This window comes from Carlito syrichta, unplaced genomic scaffold (genome assembly GCF_000164805.1).
Source record: "Carlito syrichta isolate Samal-C Ts95f unplaced genomic scaffold, Tarsius_syrichta-2.0.1 Scaffold288323, whole genome shotgun sequence".
Taxonomy (NCBI): Eukaryota; Metazoa; Chordata; class Mammalia; order Primates; family Tarsiidae; genus Carlito; species Carlito syrichta.
Genome location: NW_007232419.1, coordinates 173,265 through 192,283, shown reverse-complemented (window position 1 = coordinate 192,283; position 19,019 = coordinate 173,265). Strand labels below are relative to the sequence as shown.

General features: G+C 35.8%; 1 protein-coding gene across 2 annotated transcripts in view; it reads left to right on the top strand.

Annotated features, from left to right (window-relative positions):
- The window catches only part of SLC7A11 (solute carrier family 7 member 11), an 87,669-nt gene extending 74,575 nt beyond the window's left edge, over positions 1–13,094 (top strand). The window contains exon 12 of one of the 2 annotated variants that reach the window (XM_008053621.2): positions 12,696–13,094. In XM_008053621.2, coding sequence (XP_008051812.1) covers positions 12,696–12,730 — 35 coding nt within the window. In that variant the 3' untranslated portion in view covers positions 12,731–13,094. Of the gene's footprint in view, positions 1–5,375; positions 6,120–12,695 lie in introns of those variants that run through there. The other variant, XM_008053620.2, reaches the window with a different exon arrangement.
- Positions 13,095–19,019: the final 5,925 nt, after the last annotated feature.

Here is a 19,019-nt window from a genome sequence, read left to right as displayed (position 1 = left end):
CATGCTTTTTCTAGCTTGAGAGTTTGGCTCCCTTGTATAAGAAAGAGAAACAGAGAGAGACAGAGAGAGAGAGCTGGTGAGTTTGGTGAGTTTGGTGAGTTTAGAATACAACTTTCATACTTCTTTGTTTTAATTTCCTTACTTGACCATAATTAATTTTAAAATCCCGATTAAAAGTTTAGGAGATGTCTGGTAAATTATTAATAAATAATGCCAGTGTTACTAAAAAACAAACAAAGAAATTTGACATGCATATTGAATCTCTGGTATGCAATGCAAACTCATTTAGAAGCCAGTCATTTAGCTCAGAGTTTTGCTATTACTCTTTGTTTCCTTGAAGTTGGTGTTTGGTATGTTTAGACCGCATACCATTGTTTTTACCTGGATTTTATTTTCTCTCTGGTGACACTATTCCCCACAGAAGTGTTACCATACAATTTAGGTGCTTTTTAGGTAGACTCAGACACACTGATTGCCTTAACCAACTATTTAATTTCTATTTCTTGTTAGATCACACCAGTTTTCTGTAGAATATTTTAAGTTTTCTCTGTTGCAGGAATGAAATATAGAGCCTATTCTTAAGGTGGGGAGAAAGAGGTCTTTTTAAACTACATTTACCATTAGGATTGCTTAATTCATCGCTAATCTTTAAGACAGATTGGCACTTATCACTGTAAGAGCTGGGTCTGTCTCCTGTCCAAGCTAGAGACAGTTTACCCCTGTGCACCATGGAAAACCAAGAGAACTGAAGAAGAAAGAGCTGGTAGCCCAAGAGGTGAACTAAGATGAGAGGGAGTAATGATGAAAGTGCAGATTCATCTTAGTAAGCATTTTGTTTCTCCTGTTTGTTGTCAGTCAACTCTAAAAAGTTCCTTCCTCTTGCTAACATGTATGCATTTTGTACCTTTTTTTGAGTCAGTTTATACCAATAAGCAGTTTTCATGCTTGACCCTTCTTGATGTCGTTCCATGCTCATGTAATATTGAGAAATTTTTTTTGTTGTTGCTGTTTTTCTCTCTCTAAAGATGCTTTGAACATCTCCAAGGCCTCCAGATTTAGTGTTAGACATTTGTGAAACTCAGAGCAATGGAGAAGTCCCATAATGGTTATTTGGTTCTCAAAAACGCCATTAAGTCTTACCAGGGAGCATGGCAATTCTGCCTTTAAACTGCAATCATTGTAACTCTTTATCTTTATAGCTGCCTTGAAAGTGAGAAGCAAAAAGCAACAATCCGCTGTAATTTTGTTTGATTTTCCTCTTAGGCAGCATTCTTGTAGTAAAATAAAGAAAATTCATAATATTTATTGCTGCAATAGCAAGTATTTTCTTAGCCTTTGGCCAAAACAAAACACTCACACACAGACACACAAAACAACAGAGTCCCAAGCCATCATCCCAACCCTCCTTCCAAGGAGGGTTCCAGATGATCTTTTTGTTAGAGAGAAACTGGGTGTGAATTTGGAGACCAAGAGAGCCTTTGCTTGAAACACTTTGTTCAGTAATTTCACATCATATCGTTTTGTGTAGGAAAATTCCTTAACCTTTATATTGTCATTTATTTTACACTAATATACATGAGTAGATTATCTCTGTGAAAATGATAGTCTGTCAAAATATGTCTTACTTAGGTTATTTACATGAAAAATGAGATACCAAACAGCATTCAGAAAACGGTGAAAGGATGTTTAGCCCAGACAGCCGTGGAATGTTCAGGACCCTAGGAGCTGAGATTTTCAGAGATTTGATGAATTTCTCTGGCCACAGGATGCCAGTATTGAACCACTTTTTATTTTATAGCGTTTCTAGGGAGAAAAGAAAATCTGCTCTTAAGGGAATAGTCGGATACACGGAAAGCTTTTTTCTTCCATCTGTGAGAGACTGGTTAATTCTTCTGGTTGGTTAGTTACATTATTTATTTACTTATAGAAACACACGCATCTCATGCTAGGAAAAAGGGGCAGATAGCCCAGTGACATATGCAAATTCACAAAGGTAGCAAGACTCGGCAAACCCTGACTGGGGCTCCCAGCAGATGTTGTACTTGGCTGTCTATTTCTCAGCCAAACCTTGTCCCAGCTGAGGGTGAGTGGGGTGACTGGAAGTTGATCCCTGTTGCTCAGGGAGAGATATGGAAGACAGTACCATTTAAACAAAATCTTTGGTTATAAAAATCACACTGAGCAACACCAGCAGAATGGTTATGCTGCATCTTCGTGGACAGTGACTTTTCAAATCCAGGCTCCTAAAAGCATAGGCTTCACACAGTATGTCAAGATAACTTCATTGATGATGCCACCGGAAGCTGGTTGATGCATTTAACAGACTTTTCACACAGACTGCAGTGCAACATTTAGATTAATGAAGCTTTCCTACATTTCCTAGGGACTCAGACTATTTTCATTTTAAGGCTAAAAGGAGATCATGTATACAAAAAAGATCTTAAAGCCTTTTAAAAAATACTGTTCCTGTAATCCCAGCACTTTGGGAGGCTGAGGCGAGTGGATTACCTGAGCCTGTGAGTTCGAGACCAGCCCGGGCAACTTGGCAAGTCCTCGTCTCTACAATAAATTTTTTAAAAAATTAGCCAGGCGTGGCAGTGTGTTCCTGTAGTTCCAGCTACTAGGAAGACTGAGGTGGAAGGATCGCCAGAGCCCAATAGGTTGATGCTGCAGTGGCTGTGAATGTGCCACTGCATTCCAGCCTGGGCAACAGAGTGAGACTCTGACTCAAAAAAAAAAAAAAAAAAAAAAAAAAAAAAATATATATATATATATATATATATATATATATACTGTTATTTAGCCGGGCTGGCATGGTGGCTGAAGTCTGTAATCCCAGCACTTTGTGAGACCAGGGAGGGAGGATTGCTTGAGCCCAGGAGTTTGAGACCAGCCAGGGCAACATAGTGAGAATTCATCTCTACAAAAAATAAAAAAAAATTAGCCAGGAAGATAGTGGTGCATACTTGTTGTCCCAGCTGCTCAGGAGGCTAGAGGCGGAAGGATCTCCTAAGCCCAGGAGGTCTAGGCTGCAGTGAACCATGATCATGCCAATGCACTTCAGCTTGGGTGACAGAGTGAGATTTGGACTCAAAATAAGACCAGCCAGGCGCAGTGGTAATCCTAGCACTTTGGGAGGCTGAGGTGAGAGGATTGCCTGAATTCAGGGGCAACTTGGTGAGACCTCATCTCTATGATAAATTAAAAAATGAGCCGGGTGTGTTGGCACGCGTCAGTAGTTCCAGCAACTTGGAAGGCTGAGGTGGAAGGATCACCTGAGCCCAGCTGGTCGTGGCTACGGTGGCCATGAGCATGCAACTGCACTGCAGCCTGGGCTATCGTGAGACTCGGACTCAAAAAACCACAACTATTATTTCTATTATGACTTTCAGGGAAGACGAGCTTTGTGTTGCTTCATCAACTTTCTAAATTTTTGCTGTAGTTCCCATGTTGGTCCCAGGTAGGGTTGGGTAAAGCAGATCGTGCAAGGTCAGTTTCTGTTTCAGCATATTTCAAGAATAACTACTGAATGTGAAAGGTAAAGTTGAAAATACTACTAGTGTTATTTGGTCCTACGGGTTCAGTTACTGAAAACACCAAGTGGCTGGGACTACAGGCACATGCCACCACATCTGGCTAATTTTTTTATTTTAATTTTTTTGTAGAGACAAAGTCTTACTATGTTTTCCAGGCTGGTCTTGAACTCCTAGGCTCAAACATTCCTCCCGTCTTGACCTCTCAAAGTACTGGGATTACAGACATGAACCACTGCGCCCAGCATCATACCACTGCTTTTTATTTGACCATTGCAGATGCCTGAGACCTTTTTTTTTAAAAGCCTACTATCAGATAGCTCTAGCCCCTTCTCTGCCTAAAAAAATTGATCGATATTTACTTTTCCCACAAAAATCTATTTTATAGGGTAATTTTACCATTTACTTTTTCTATCTGATGCTACACTTATATTTCAATGGAAAGAGTGGACTGTCATGAAATACAGTTTATTTAGGAAACATTTTCACAGAGCCTATCTTTTGCTAGAATGTGTGTTGGCCCTTTTACAATTAATGCAGACTGTAAAATTAGTATGCAGAGGACAACACCTTTGGTGAACATGGTTATGAAGCAAAGGATGAAAGAAATACCTAAGTGTCATTAAATATTGCTTGGAAGCTGGGCTCAGTGGCTCAGCCTGTAATCCCGCGCCTTTGGGAGGCTGAAGTGGTGGATTGCCTGAGCCCGCGAGTTCGAGACCCGCCTGGGCAACTTGGCGAGACCTCATCTCTACAATAAATAAAAAAAATCAGCCGGGCGTGGTAGCGTGTGCCTGTAATTCCGGCTACTTGGAAGGCTGAGGCGGAAGGATCGCTGGAGCCCAGCGGGTAGAGGCTGCGGTGGCCGGGAGCGGCCACTGCATTCCAGTCTGGGCGACGGAGTGAGACTCCAACTCAAAAAAAAAAAAAAAAATTGCTTGGAAGGGGCTATTACAGGTAATAAGTCATAAAATGAGGAGAAAGATTATAAGTCGATCTGGCTCTCAAGTCATTAAGAGGATGATAGACTTTGAACTGCTCCGGGGTAGTTGGAAGTCAAATAGGATCCTAGGGATAGATTACAAAGATAAGAGGCAAACAAGAACTAATGTCCTTGGAAACCAGGGTCACAGAGTTCATGAACAGCTGAGATAAAATGACCATAGAAATCATCTAGCCCAGTGGTTCTTATATTTGTGTGTCTATCAGAATTATAGATTGCCTGGGTCTGCCTTCAGTTTCTAATTCAGGAGGTCTAGGGTTGAGTTTCAAGAAATATGCATTTCTAACATCTCAGGTGTTGCAGATCTGGGAGCCACACTTTGAGAACCACTGATGTTGTCTCTGGTTCTATTGATAAGACAATTGAGGCCTTAGGAGATAAGACCATTTGCTCCATCAAACGCTAAGTTAGGGATTGGAAATTATATTCTGACTCTTCTCTTGATTCTTCTGAGGAACTAGTTGTAATTTCATAGGTGCAAAGAAAAAAAAAAAACCAAACCAATTATAGAAAGAAAATGAAGTGTATTTTTGAACATTTATTATATCTTGGTCCTATTGTCTCAAAATATTTTCAGTCTCCTGGTTCATGAATAAAAGTCCTTATTTGAATGCAAAATATTAATGTATTCTTGCTGCGAAGTCATCATGGGAAGTTACAGAAGTGACAAATTTAATTGAGCATGATAGGATTCTAATGAAGTAAATAATTCTTGAAAGTGCTCTGTGAAATAGGCGGTTGTGTTTTCAGTATTCAACCCCAAATGCTTCATATTTTGCTGTTTTTATGCATTTTTGATTTTCATGCATTTTTAATTTCTCTTCTTTATTTCTTTGTAGACAGAGTAACCAGAACATTACAGATAATACTGGAAGTTGTACCAGAAGAAGATTGTCACAAATTATGAACTAATGCATCTGAAATCTTGGCAGTCTGCCCAAGGGCAGAGGCACAATATGGATCCTTACTTCATTTTCTGGAAAATCCAGAGAATTGCATTTTTAGTGATGAACTAAAGGAATTAGCTATTTCTATTCATATCTTCTAGTGCATTTAAACTAATTTCTAAGACATTTAGTTATAACTCCATGTTATTGAAAGCTAACAAGCAGTTGTACTACGAGTTCATACAGTTCTTTAGTCTCCAATACCTGCCTGTTGGGGTTAGGGAAAAAGACTAAAAGAATGGACAGTTACTTTAGTGGTCATTCTCTACAACATGTCTTTTCATGGCTAAAAACCTTCAAATTGAAGAAAGGGGTTTTCTGTATATATAGGTTTTGTAAACGTGATTTTATACACTATAGATGACTATACTGTGAAAAGTATTTTCTATTCTGAAAAAAAGCGGACATCATTATTATGGCAAAAAGAAAAGAAAGGAATTTATTTTACATTGACATTGCATTGCTTCCCCTTAGATACCAATTTAGATATCATTCATGTTTTAATGGATTATACCCAGAGCATTTTGAACAAGGGTCAGAGAGGAGGTGTTGAATACATTAAAGAAGAGCTTCTGGGGCTGTTGTTTACGAGACAAATCCAGGTATTACATTTTAGTAAAAAACCTTGAGAATTTATTATGTTGGATGTTGGTTTCACTCATTATCAGGGAGTTCTGTGGTTATGTGCCATTTTGTTTTTACGTCAATTCCTTTCGTCAGGAAAGGGTATAACACTTCTTAGAAACGAGAGTCAGTTTGGCATTAAATCCTCTTAAGAACAACAACCTGTTTCACTAATAACTTATGCTTTGATGAATATATCTAAACATGTGCATTTTAAAATCTTTAAATGATTATATCAATAAGAGAGAAATCACCAATTAAGAAAACTATTAGGCCCATCTCTGTAATCATCTCAGCATGCAAAGTTAGTAATTCTGAGCAATTTTTTAGATTCATGGCTATTTTTACATGACGATGGATTTTGACAATTTGTGCATTGCCTTTTAGCATTTTTATGTTCTGTTAAAGTATCTCTTCAGATAAAACTGTCCAGATCAATTAGGGAAAGGCATATATTAACATAAAAATTGAGGAAGAAATGTCACTAATAAATAAGATTTACAACTAATGTTTCTAAAACATTTTCATTTCTATGTCTAGGCTCTGTCAGTCATTTCCTTACCTTAATTATCACTCAGCCTGCAACAGAGCTAACTGGTAGCATGTTCACTGAAAGGAGCAACTGCATGAGTATATGTGTTCAGAAGGTATTGTTATTACAGTATTAGAAACTATTGTAGACTTTACAAATGAGAGTAATATAACAGTGAAATTTTAAACTGTCAGTTATGTATATGTAAGTTAGTCACGGCCAGCGTAAGTTTCATTCTTTCGTTTTTGTCCACTTGAAAATAAGAATTTTTGGAAGAATTACACCAAATAAAATTATTAAGGGCAAACATAAATTTCATAAAGAATTGTTTAAAGTGAAGATGATGATTATAATTTGGAGCATTTCCAATGTTCTTATTTCAATTTCTGCTCCTGATAATATTTAATATATATGCAAACTGAGCTTTTTAGTCAAACCTACTTATATATGGGTAAAGGAAGCTTGTGTCTCTAAGTGAATTCATTATAGGTCCTTTCTTTTATGTCTTGCTAGGCTTTTCAAAATGTGTTCTGTAATTCCCATTTCCAATAAATATTGTTCATTTTTCTATCTCTCTCCCTACTATATGTTGCTAGAGGTAAAAATTTCTTTTGTATACCTTTTTTTTTTTTTAACACAGTTTAGGCTCATAGAATCTTAACAAGCAAACTCTTCTTGAGGTTTTTTTCTTGCTAATGAAAAAGACAGTAAAGTCTCATGGAGAGTTCTGTGGTATTCTTGGCTATCTGAGGCTAATATGCCTATACCGAGAGTGACAGATTGGCTCATCAGTTAATTTATTTGTTTACTATTGGTTCTAATATCTTTTAAAATGTATCATTGTGCTAACAAGAATACATATTCATTGTTCTCTCTCTTATTTTCGAGAGTGACTTTTGCATTATTAAACTTCTAATAATGTTGTAATGCCATTTTAACCAGACAGAAAGTCAGCTAGTGATTTTTTAAAAAGTGATGACAATTAAGTTGTACTTTGGCTTATTTTTAGGACATATCATGAGAAGATGCAGGGTTCCTTTAATCAGATAATTAGTATTCAGAATTTTTGCTCAAAATGGTAACATGGAAAGCAGATTCTATTTCAAAAACTCGTGCACATTTATTTATATAAGCATACACTAAATAAAATTTTTCTCTTATTTTTGTAATGATAGACCATACACAAATACTACAGCATGTGCTATACTTGTACCAGTATGTCTATCAAATGTTTATATACATATCATAAGGTTACAGCATATAGCATATCATAATTAAACTTTTTATTATAGCATCAAAAGTAAAAGTGACCAATACCATTTATTTTCAGTTTTGTTTTTAAGGGGGAGGTACATAGACTCCTTTTTATTTTTTTAATTTCTAAGTCTTTATTGCATATTAATAAAACAAATATATAGACTCTTTTAACAATGATTTTTAAAGATCTGGTAAAGATGTCTAAGTCAAAAACAAAATTTGATTTAAAAATTATTTTTCTTACACAATTATAGTATATGCAGTAAATATTTTTCTCACAGTGCTGTTTTTACCCTATTTTAAGAGTATTAGATTATTTTCTTCTGATCCAAGGACGAGAACTAGACTATTATAAACGGTGATTTGGTCAGCTCAAAGTAGACCCCGTTTTTGTCTCTCTTTGGGAGATTAAAGATTTGTCCTAGGGAAAATAACTGGCTCCAGTTCCAAACATCAAAGTCAAGTGTATACTTACACATGCATACACTGTGGATCCCTGGTCCTGCTGGCACAAAATTAGGACAACTTATTAGGTTACAATGGCAATACATGGCAATTTCTCTAGCACTAAAATATGCACACTGAAACTAATTTCCAGTGTCTTATGCGTCTGGTAAAATTCTTTCCCCAATTGCTATTTGATATATCAGCAATGGTTAACATGGGTGTAATTACACAACAGAACTGTAATCAGCCTTCAGGAAATACATTATTTTATCTTGACTTGCAGATGAATGTAATGCTAAGAAAGGGAACAGCTCTCACCTTCATTGAAGTTGATCTCTTATAAGTGGATATAACCTATGAAACGATAGGAAACTGGGGTCAGAGTAGCAGGAAATGAAAGACAGGATGTGACTGGTTGTAATAATAATTTGAATTTCTGCAATCTAATCAGAGAAATAGTAGAAATTAGTTGCTGTGCATACGTGGATAGCCCAAGAAATTAATGAACTGTAAGCTTCAACACCCCTCACTTATACCTTGAGAATGTATTGAACCTAACTTTGGGCTGGGAATTTTGTATTAATTTTCTTAAAAAAGACCATGAGAATTATGCATACTGGTCTCCCAAAGTCTGCATCTGTCCCTCTGAATAAGATAAAACTCCCATTATTTTTTTTTCTGTTAGAAATAAGTGTGGGCTATTTGTAAGATCCATTTAAAATATTTGAATTGTGAGTTAATTGAAGTAGCTATATATATAACTGTAAGTGGCTTTCTCATAATGCGTATATATATATATATATTATAAGGAGACATAATGCGTATAATATATATATAAGGAGATAGTTTCACCATCATATTTTATATGTTGGTTCTGATGACAGAAAAACAATGAATGGGATTGTAATTATAACTCTTTTTCTTAGTTTGGAAAGTATTAGAGAGAGATTTGGGATTTGAGTATGGATGACTCAAGAAATTTAATTTTACTTGAATGTAATCTTGCTTTTTTTTTACTCTACTTAATATGCAATATGTTGATGCTAATAATGTTTACAGTGTTACATTTTGCTCTCCTAACCATTGAAAGTCAGTAATTAAAGTATAGCATTGTTTAACTGGCAAGAAGCTCAAAGCCAATATAAAATTAGAATAGATAATGATTTATCTTCATATCTTCTGTTTACATTACTTATATATGGGTAAATGAAGCATTACCTATGTATATCTCTTAGTTTAATTTTCCATTAACAGTATTTTAAAATCTATGTTAACATGTTTAATACCTAAAGGTATGACCTCTAGGTAGACCTTAGTTTATTAGTACTGTACCTTAAAAAGACTTTTTAACAGACCATTTTTGAAGATAATTTTTTTTTTCATTTTGTTGTGTTTTCAAATTAGTTGCTATCTAAAAATAAATGTTTTGTCTAACTTTAGGTCAAATACAGGTCAAATAGTCTCACAGGAAATTTAATTTTCATAATCATTGTCTCCCCAATTTTCTGTGTTGTAAGATATTGTCCTTCCTTACAACTTCATAAAAATATTAACTTTGATCATTTGGAACCACTTCTCTGTTTTATTTGAATGAATGAATGATTTTCTTTCTTTTTTGACACTGTGTGCTCAAGACAGGAAGTGAATCTTAAGTTGAATGTATACAATTACTTAGATTTTCTTTGTGTGAATCTACCAATAGGTTTACTTTCTTGGGAATTATTTCCCCCTCTCCTCTCTGTTACCATTGGCTTTAAAATGCACAGAGGAATGATAGTCTCCAAATAACTATCTGTTACATGTGTGCGTTTCAGTGCAATTGGATCATGTGTACATTTATAGTATCAATAACTACCGTTACAGTTTTATAGATAGCAATTCTCTTGAGAAACTGTGGAGTCTTAGGCATTGAGAACCACACAGGGGGCCACGCTTGTTTGAAAGTGAACATACTATTCCCCCCAACATAAAAAATACACTACTGATTTTTTTTTTAAGGGTGACTTTCAAGTGAATTAATTTATTGGTTGGGAGATCTACTTGCTAAGTTCTTATTACCTCTTGTTGAAGCTGCTAAAGGCCACAGTGAAAACCAGAGGGAAAAGAGAGTAATATAATGCACAGGTGACTGTATTTTGAGCACTTGGTGTGACTGGTTACTTAGCACGGCATCTTGTGGAAAAACATACTAGACCTGTGGATGTGGTAGCTGTATAATTGGGTGGGTTGTGAGTGGTCTGAATTAAACGTGGACTATGAAATTAGACTTCACATATTCCTCCTAATTAACTTTATTAGGCGCATGCATGTTCGGAAGCTCAGTCATATATTGGGAAGCAATGCAATGTGATCCCCTGGTCCTAGGTTTGAACTGTCGTATTTCGAAGGATTTCTGAATTAAATTTTATCCAGAATCTGTCCTTCATTCCAAATTTCCATTTACTGAACTATATATATATTTGAGTTGGAGTCTCACTCTGTCACCCAGACTGGACCGGGGGCGGCCACCGCAGCCTCCACCTGCTGGGCTCCGGCGATCCTTCCGCCTCGGCCTTCCAAGTAGCTGAAACTACAGGTGCGCGCTACCACGCCTGACTGATTTTTGATTTATTGCAGAGATGAGGTCTCGCCAAGTTGCCCAGGCGGGTCTCGAACCCATGGGCTCAGGCAATCCACTCATCTCAGCCTCCCAAGGCGTGGGATTACAGGCTGAGCCACTGAGCCCGGCTTTACTAAACTATATTAAAGTAGAAACTTTGGAGACGTGAAACACGGATTGTTTCAAATAAATGTATGCTTCCAACAAGCTAGAAATGACCTACATTAAACTACTATGTACCTTATTTCAAGCACTATCCCATAGAACTTTCTTGTTGCTCCGAAAGTAAAAACAAAAACAATATAAATAGTGATGGTTATCATACAAACCGTCAGAATCCTCCAACAATGTCAAATAATCGGATCTTCTTGTTGAAGAAATGTGTTACCTAATAGTTTTCCCTTGTGAATGTTATTACTACTGCTATTCATCTGGAACTAAAACATTTTATACTAAAATTTTCAAAAACTGGATTCTTCTTTTGATGTTATTCATGTTTAGAGAGTAAAAGAATACTTTTTTTTTTTTAAGGACAGTTCCGAGAATCCATAGTAATACTAGGATATATTTTGCTTTCAAAACTTGGTTATTTTGAATGCAAACATTGGCCCCAGATTTCTGTCTTTCTGTAAATGGGTTGTAGCATGATAGCAATGAATTTTCGGTAGTACTTCTCAACGTTTGGGAACTTCACAAACATAAGCATTAGATGCATATCACTTAATGCTATGGAATAACATCGTTTTCTTTCTAGGCCGAACAGATGAACAAACATGTAGCTGTGTTTTACGGATACTAAATATTGGTTACCTGTGGTTTTAGAATAAGCACGTCAGAAAAAAAGCAAGACAAATGGCCTCTTGAACGGAATGCTTTGGGTGGCCTTATTTTGTGTTACTTTTCTGACAAGGATTTGACTCTAAATTTCATAGACTTGTTTCTTATTTATCATAGAGTGGATTACACGGTAGTGATGTACTGGGAGAGTAAGTTTGTTGTCATTGACTCTGAATTCATCTCACAATGAATCTTTCATGTCTTTTTGCTGTAATTATATCTGAATTAACTTTATAAAAATGGGTTTAGAAAGCTGTGTCTAAAAATTTGACTGAGCAACAGTAACTTTTTTTTCAGTTGTCAAAAGGTAGAAGAATTCATATGTGCATTGGTGTGTTCTTATCAACATATTATTGAGTCCTGTATATGAATGTGTTTTTAAAAATCCTTTTGTATTCTATGCAAAACGTCAATAGTTTGCAACGGTGGAATCAATTTGACCATGTGGAGATGGTAGTCAGTTTACTCTCAGAGGTTATGCTGGTAACATCTCTTTGATCTGTGCTTAAATTGTACTTTAGAGACCAGTTAAATGCCTAATTTTGATATGGAATACATTTGTCACGGCCTCGTACCATTCCCAAAATTGTGGGATCATGGTGGGTTTGGCCTAGTGATCTAAAATACAAGAGCAAAGAGGTCCAGCTGAGAAAGAGCGATCTTCACTATATTAACTGGTCCTCATCCCAAGCAGGGCTTCCTTACTCTGACATTGTGATCATGAAACTTGGGTATTGGTGATTCTGTATATTTTATACAAATTTAGCACAATGTCTTACATTGATAAATTCTTAAAGAGCAAAATTGCATTTTTGCACCTACATTCCAATCATATTAGCAGTACTAAGATAATTAACTATGAAAATATAAGTGGCACAAAGGGACTTTCATCTGTGGATTGTGTTGTGTTTCTTAGGGTTCCTTGGCAGTGACGCCTGTGCCAGCATGTGATATGTGAAATAAAATGGATTCTTCTACAGCTAAATGATTTCCCTCTGGGGAGAGTTCTGGTGTAGCAATCACACTGCCAGATGGTGTTTATGGGCTATTTGTGTAAGTGGTAAGATGCTATGAAATAAGTGTTCTCTCGTCTGATGGAAAGCTTTGATGCATGTGCTTTTGTATGGAATAAATGTTGGTGCAATATGATGTCACTCAACTTTGCATTGAATTGAATTTTGTTTGTATTTATATGTGTGTATAACATCGTGCTTCTAGTTGCTTCAAGCTTTGTGTGTCTGTTTTTGTATATATTTTTACTTGAGAATATTTTAAATGGGAATTTAAATAAACATTTGATAGTTTGCCTAATAAATGTCGTGTTTTATTTCCTTTTTTAGCCATGTGCGAGTTTATTCATTTAAACTGAAGGTCTTGGCTTTAATGACTGAACTTATCCATCACTGATTCTTTTGAATTCATTGTCGTATCTTACTGAACGCCAATTGACTGTACTAAAAACTGAAAGTAGTGGTAGATTTACTTTTCTATAAATACTTCTTCCTCATGGTCCACACCCGTCTGTTCTCTCACCTGAAATATCTACCTCCTTGTCTCTTTTTACCTGTGCAAGTTTAGAATTCTTTCGTTTCTTCCCTCCCGCAAAAGTCTTGTCTCTTGTCTGTCTATAATTCGGCCTTCATAAGTTTCCCCAGAATGTTCTTCCTGAGACTCAAATAAGGTCAACATTTTTAAAGGTTTCACATTTATTTATGTATTTTTTTCTGGATAGATAAAATTAAAACTCCTCCCTATCACACATAGGGCTTTCCATAATCTTCTACCTTTCTTTCTCCAGCTGCAAAGTTTTCTTTCTTTGGTTTTACACATTCTCTGCAGACATGTTAGATATCTTTTCAGTAGTTCAATAACAACAACAAAATGCCATTATTTCTTCCTTCACAGCAGACTCTTACTGGAATTCTATTTTCCAACATCCTTCCCATCTCCTTACTTCACACATAGTAAACTTCTACCCTACATTGAAGACTGAGTTCAAAAGTCACCTCTTCCTGAAACCTTTTCCAAGTTGCTTCAGGACCTGACCCCTGAACTCTACTATTTAGGGCACAACTCTTCTGCAGAACTCATTGCACACTCTTGTAGTTGATGTACTGAACTCAATTCTCTGCCTGGTTTTGCAGATTTTGTCTTTCACTGACTGAAGCCTAGTAGGTACTAAATTAGTGTTTATTAAATTTGTAAGTTCAATAAATGAATACACGCATGAATGGCATTTCTTGGCATCCATGATATGCTTAGAAGCAGTTTCTGTTGCCTAAAATTTAAACAACTCATTAGATTGTATGGAAATGGAATTTTTTTTTTTTTTTTTTGAGTCAGAGTCTCACTCTGTCGCCCAGACTGGAGTGCAGTGGCTGCTCCTGGCCACCTCAGCCTCGACCCGCTGGGCTCTGGCGATCCTTCCGCCTCAGCCTTCCAAGTAGCTGGAACTACAGGGATGCACTACCACGCCTGGCTAATTTTTGATTTATTGTAGAGATGAGGTCTCACCAAGTTGCCTAGGCGGATCTCGAACCCGCAGGCTCAGGCAATCCACTCGCCTCGGCCTCCCAAAGCGCGGGATTACAGGCTGAGCCATAACCTCTTCCCTTCAGAACAAAAGCAAGCTGCCAGGAAAGTTGGAATCTCTCTCCTTCTCTCAGCCCTCACTGGTAGGTAGATCTTGATGAAGGAAACTCTCCAATAACCTATGAGAAATTCTTCCTGTAAAAAACAAACAACAAAAAACACTCAAGTTCCTTCATTCTTGATCATGAATCTTTTTCCTTATATGTTGAAAAAAGAATTAATGATCTGAAATGTAGAGTAGAAAGAAACCTAAATTTCTGATGACCAAATTTCACTTTGAAAAAGACATAGGAGATTAAGATTTTTTCCTGGAAAATGTTTTGGGAGTACAATAAGGGGAGACTAGTAACTTTGGCACCCGTTAAATTCATACAGTTTTGAAAAGTTATACAAACCATGTCATAGGTAGATAATTTATTTTAAAACTGATGAATATGGCCAAAAATATGCTTAATATCTCGTCATTGTTTTTGAGCTGTCATTAGTCTTTTCAGCATGCTGGTTCAGGTTCACAGAGACTTTTTGACTGAAATATATCTAATAACTTTCTACTTGAATTTTTAGGGTATGTCTCATGTATAAAGATTTAAGATGATTATCTATGCTGGGACGGAGTGAGCAGGCCTTGGGTTCTTAAGTGTTCTATTGCTTATGTCTCCACATGCCCTAAAATTAGATTTGCAGACTCCCTAGAGATCTGAGTTTGAAGGTCAGGTCTTCATAGTCCTCTTATTGTTTTTACAGTCTTAAGCTTATGAACACCTGTTCACCAGCAGGAACGGTCTAAAACTATGATCTAAAAAGTGTTTGATGTTTGAAATAGTTCAGAAATAAAAATATAATTAGGATTACTTTACATTTTTAGCTCGTAAGATTTATTAATCTCTGAAAGGTAGAAAACAGGATTTGGGGAGTGTTAACAAAGACTAAATGCTATAAAAATAAAAATACCCTCTGGCTACAATGATATAACTTACTCGAGGTGTAAATGAATAAAACCCTAAGAAATGTGTGAGTGAGCCTGTTATTTCCCTTTTATTTAATTTTTGTTAAAAATAAAGAAAATGAATCTTACTTTTGTCACAGTATTTAACATTATAATTGTATAAAAGATCATTATTATCATGTATTCTATTTCCTAAAATCTAAAGACAACATACAAATTTCGTTCATGTTCTGAATTCTGCCTTAAACTTATGTTCACTTTTTAGTTTCACATTGTGATGTTGCTTTCGTAATGTGTTACTTAATGAGCTAAAGTCAAAGGTTAGTTAGTCATTTGTTAATTCAGCAAAGATTCACTAAGCATCTTCCCTGTGCCGATCAATAGAGGAATGCTAGAGATTAAATAGTCAACACTTTAGCTATTGCCTATGCTTCATAAACTTACTATCTAGTTGGGGAGAGAGAACTGACCTGAATCATGGAAATGTATAGTTACAAATTAGGATAAGCCTCAGGTGCTGTAAGACAGTATAGCTAGGTGGATGTGATCTGGTCAGGAGGTTGGGGACAGCTTTACTGAGGGTGTACTATGAGTTGAAATTGAAGGACAGGCGCTCTTTAACCAGGTAGGAGGACCTAGGGTGAGGTGTGTCACAGGCAAAGTGAATTGTGTGACAAAGGTCCTAAGTCATAATGAGCAAGGTTTGTTTAAGGAAATAAATGATAGACCCAGGCAACTAGAGCACTGGGGCAGAGTAACTGAATATACACCAGCGAGAAGCCATTATAAAGGACTTATGTCCAGTGATTTGTTTTCAAACTGTCATTAAGCTTTTAATCATGCAGGTTCAGGTTCACAGAAACTTTTGCGGCTGAAATACATTCAATAATTTTCTACTTGAATTTTTAGGTTATGTCTAATTTATAAAGATTTAAGATGATTATGAATGCTGGGACAGGGTGGATATTTTAGGCAATATTCTAGATTTTGGTCTTTACCAGTATAAAGGAGAGAGCATATGCAAATGAAATTCACGTGTCATATAAACATTAAGGTTTATCAAAATTCCAGATCTTTCCCTCTCCTAAAAATGCATAGAAAAACATCTGGTGATAACATTTCAGGTATGGGAAATTTAATTATAAACACTATCTGAGAAGCATAGGCAATAACTAAAGTGTTGACCATTGCATCTCTAGTTGCCTGGGTCTATCATTTATTTCTTTTCAATGGAATTTTTTTCAATAGTTTAAAAAAACTTGTGCTATATTTATTTTTATTACTCTTATATTGTACCTAATTAGTTCACACTGCCAATGGTGTTTGTAAACTGTAATGGGTTGAACACATATATTTTGAAAGAGAAAGTAATTGGAGGAATTATGAATTATATAATTAACAATCATGGAAAATCTTGTGTCTAGGAATCTTGCTGTTGTATCTGCTTAACTTATTTCCCTCCCATTTTCCAAGTTAGGCTATATCTGATCTACATTGTTAATCACTCACAATCGCCTCTAGGATGGTTTGCATTTAAAAAAATGTTTTTTTGGTCCTTTAATTTTTTAATGTAATTGTAACTTCTAAAATTTACTTTTTGTACCCACATGAAAGCACACAGTCACAAAAAAGCTACTTCACATAACATGTTATTAACAAAGTTACTGCAGTACAATCATGATTTCTTTAACTCTAATGAATGATTTATTATAAATATCTTCAATACAATAAAATTACTTAAAGTTTTTTCTGATTCTTTAGCAATATAGAGAATTATTTTTTGCCATTCTTCACAATTCAGAATAAAGGAAAAGTGGCTCTTCTATCGAGAGAACAAAGATTTTGCTTAAGAAATTAAAAATAAAGAGAAAAAAATATTATTTCAAATTATTTAAAGAAGCTTTCCATTGAGAATAGAGTCCTCTGATAGCATTTATACTTAAATTTCCCATACCTGAAATGTTATCACCAGATGTTTTTCTATGCATTTTTAGTGATATATTGATCTCCTTAAAAGCATAATTTCATATCATCCAGGTGTGCCTAATGATAACAAAAGGTCAATGCAGAAAGTCTACCATTATTAGCAAAACACTTTCTCAAATTAAAGATCTCAGATTTCAGTGAAAGAATATTGAATCAAAGAACTGAAAGGGCAGAAGAAATTGAACAATGGTTCAATTTTGTAATAGATGTTATTTATCATTTTTCTTAAACTTTGTATTAGCCATGTACCTTGTATTGACTAGAATACTCCTCACCACTCTCTGTGAATAAGACAGATGACAAGGCTTATTTCCATTTTTGGATTAAGAAAATGAGTTCTGAATAGCTAAAAATGCCTTTCCCATGGCAGTACAAAAATCAAGGAGGTCAGAATAGAAATTATGATGATCAAATCACTCTTAAATTTCATACTATTGGATCAAACCATCTCTTAGGTGAAAACAATTACTTTGTTTTATCTGTAAGGCAATAAACCATTAAATATTTATTGTATCTATTATATCATTAATAATAAATTGTATGATGTGGGACATGTACCATGATTCTTCAGCCTTACAAACTCATAGTAATTCAATGCGGATAAAGATAAATCTATAATAAACCACAAAAACACACAACTTAATATAGTGTGTGATTAACTGTGAAACTGTTACAGTTAAAGGATACAGTTATAAGTTAAAGGGTAAGATACATTAAGCTTTATATTTGTCCATAAACATTTGGAAGAGATAGGCAGGAGGGTGAAGTTGATTGGGAATGATAGTATGTGTGTGGTTTACAATTTGAATAAAGAGATGTACTAAGAGAATGCCATGCAATTTCTAAAAGTTCTAACAATCGGCCTTCCATATGGATTGCAATCTCCCTGCTGGGAATATACCCTGAAGAACTCAAATCACTCTATAAAAAAGATACTTGCACACGTATGTTTATCACAGCATTGTTCACAATAGCAAGATCATGAAAGCAATCGTGCTGTCCAACAAAAGAGGATTGGATTAAAAAAATGTGGTACATACACACAATGGACTATTACACAGCCATAAAAAAAGAACAAAATCATGAATTTCACAGTAACCTGGATGGAATGAGAGTTTATAATACTGAGTGATCTGTCACAGAAACAAAGACGAGTGTCACGTGTTCTCACTCATAAGTGGACCTTGAACAACTACTGGACCTGCTGAGCTCAGGTGATCCTTCTGCCTCAGCCTTCCAAGTAGCTGGAACTACAGGTGCATGTCACCATGCCCGAATAATTTTTTATTTTGTTGCAGAGATGAGGCCTCGCCAAGTTGCTCAAGTTGCTCAAACTCAGCACTTTGCAAATGAGAACGTCTGCTAATCTTTTATTAATGCATAAAAGGAAATCAGAACTTTCTCACCCAACATGCCTGGTTCAGTCACAAATTCCCTTTACCATCAACTCATTCCGTCAGAACCTTGGAGTCACCAGTGACTTATCTTCCTCTTCATCCCCTATGGTTAAGTTAGGCAGGGAGTACAGTCGGCTTTTACTTTAGAATTTTTTACCTATCTGCTTTTTTATCACCAACCCTAATCTAGACTTCTTCATGCCTATTTATTGCACAAGCTCATCAGCTAGATTTTGCTGATCCCAGATTTTTTTCCTTATAAACTTTCTAGCAGAGCTGACAATATAACTGAGGTGGCTGTGAGTGTGCCACTGCACTC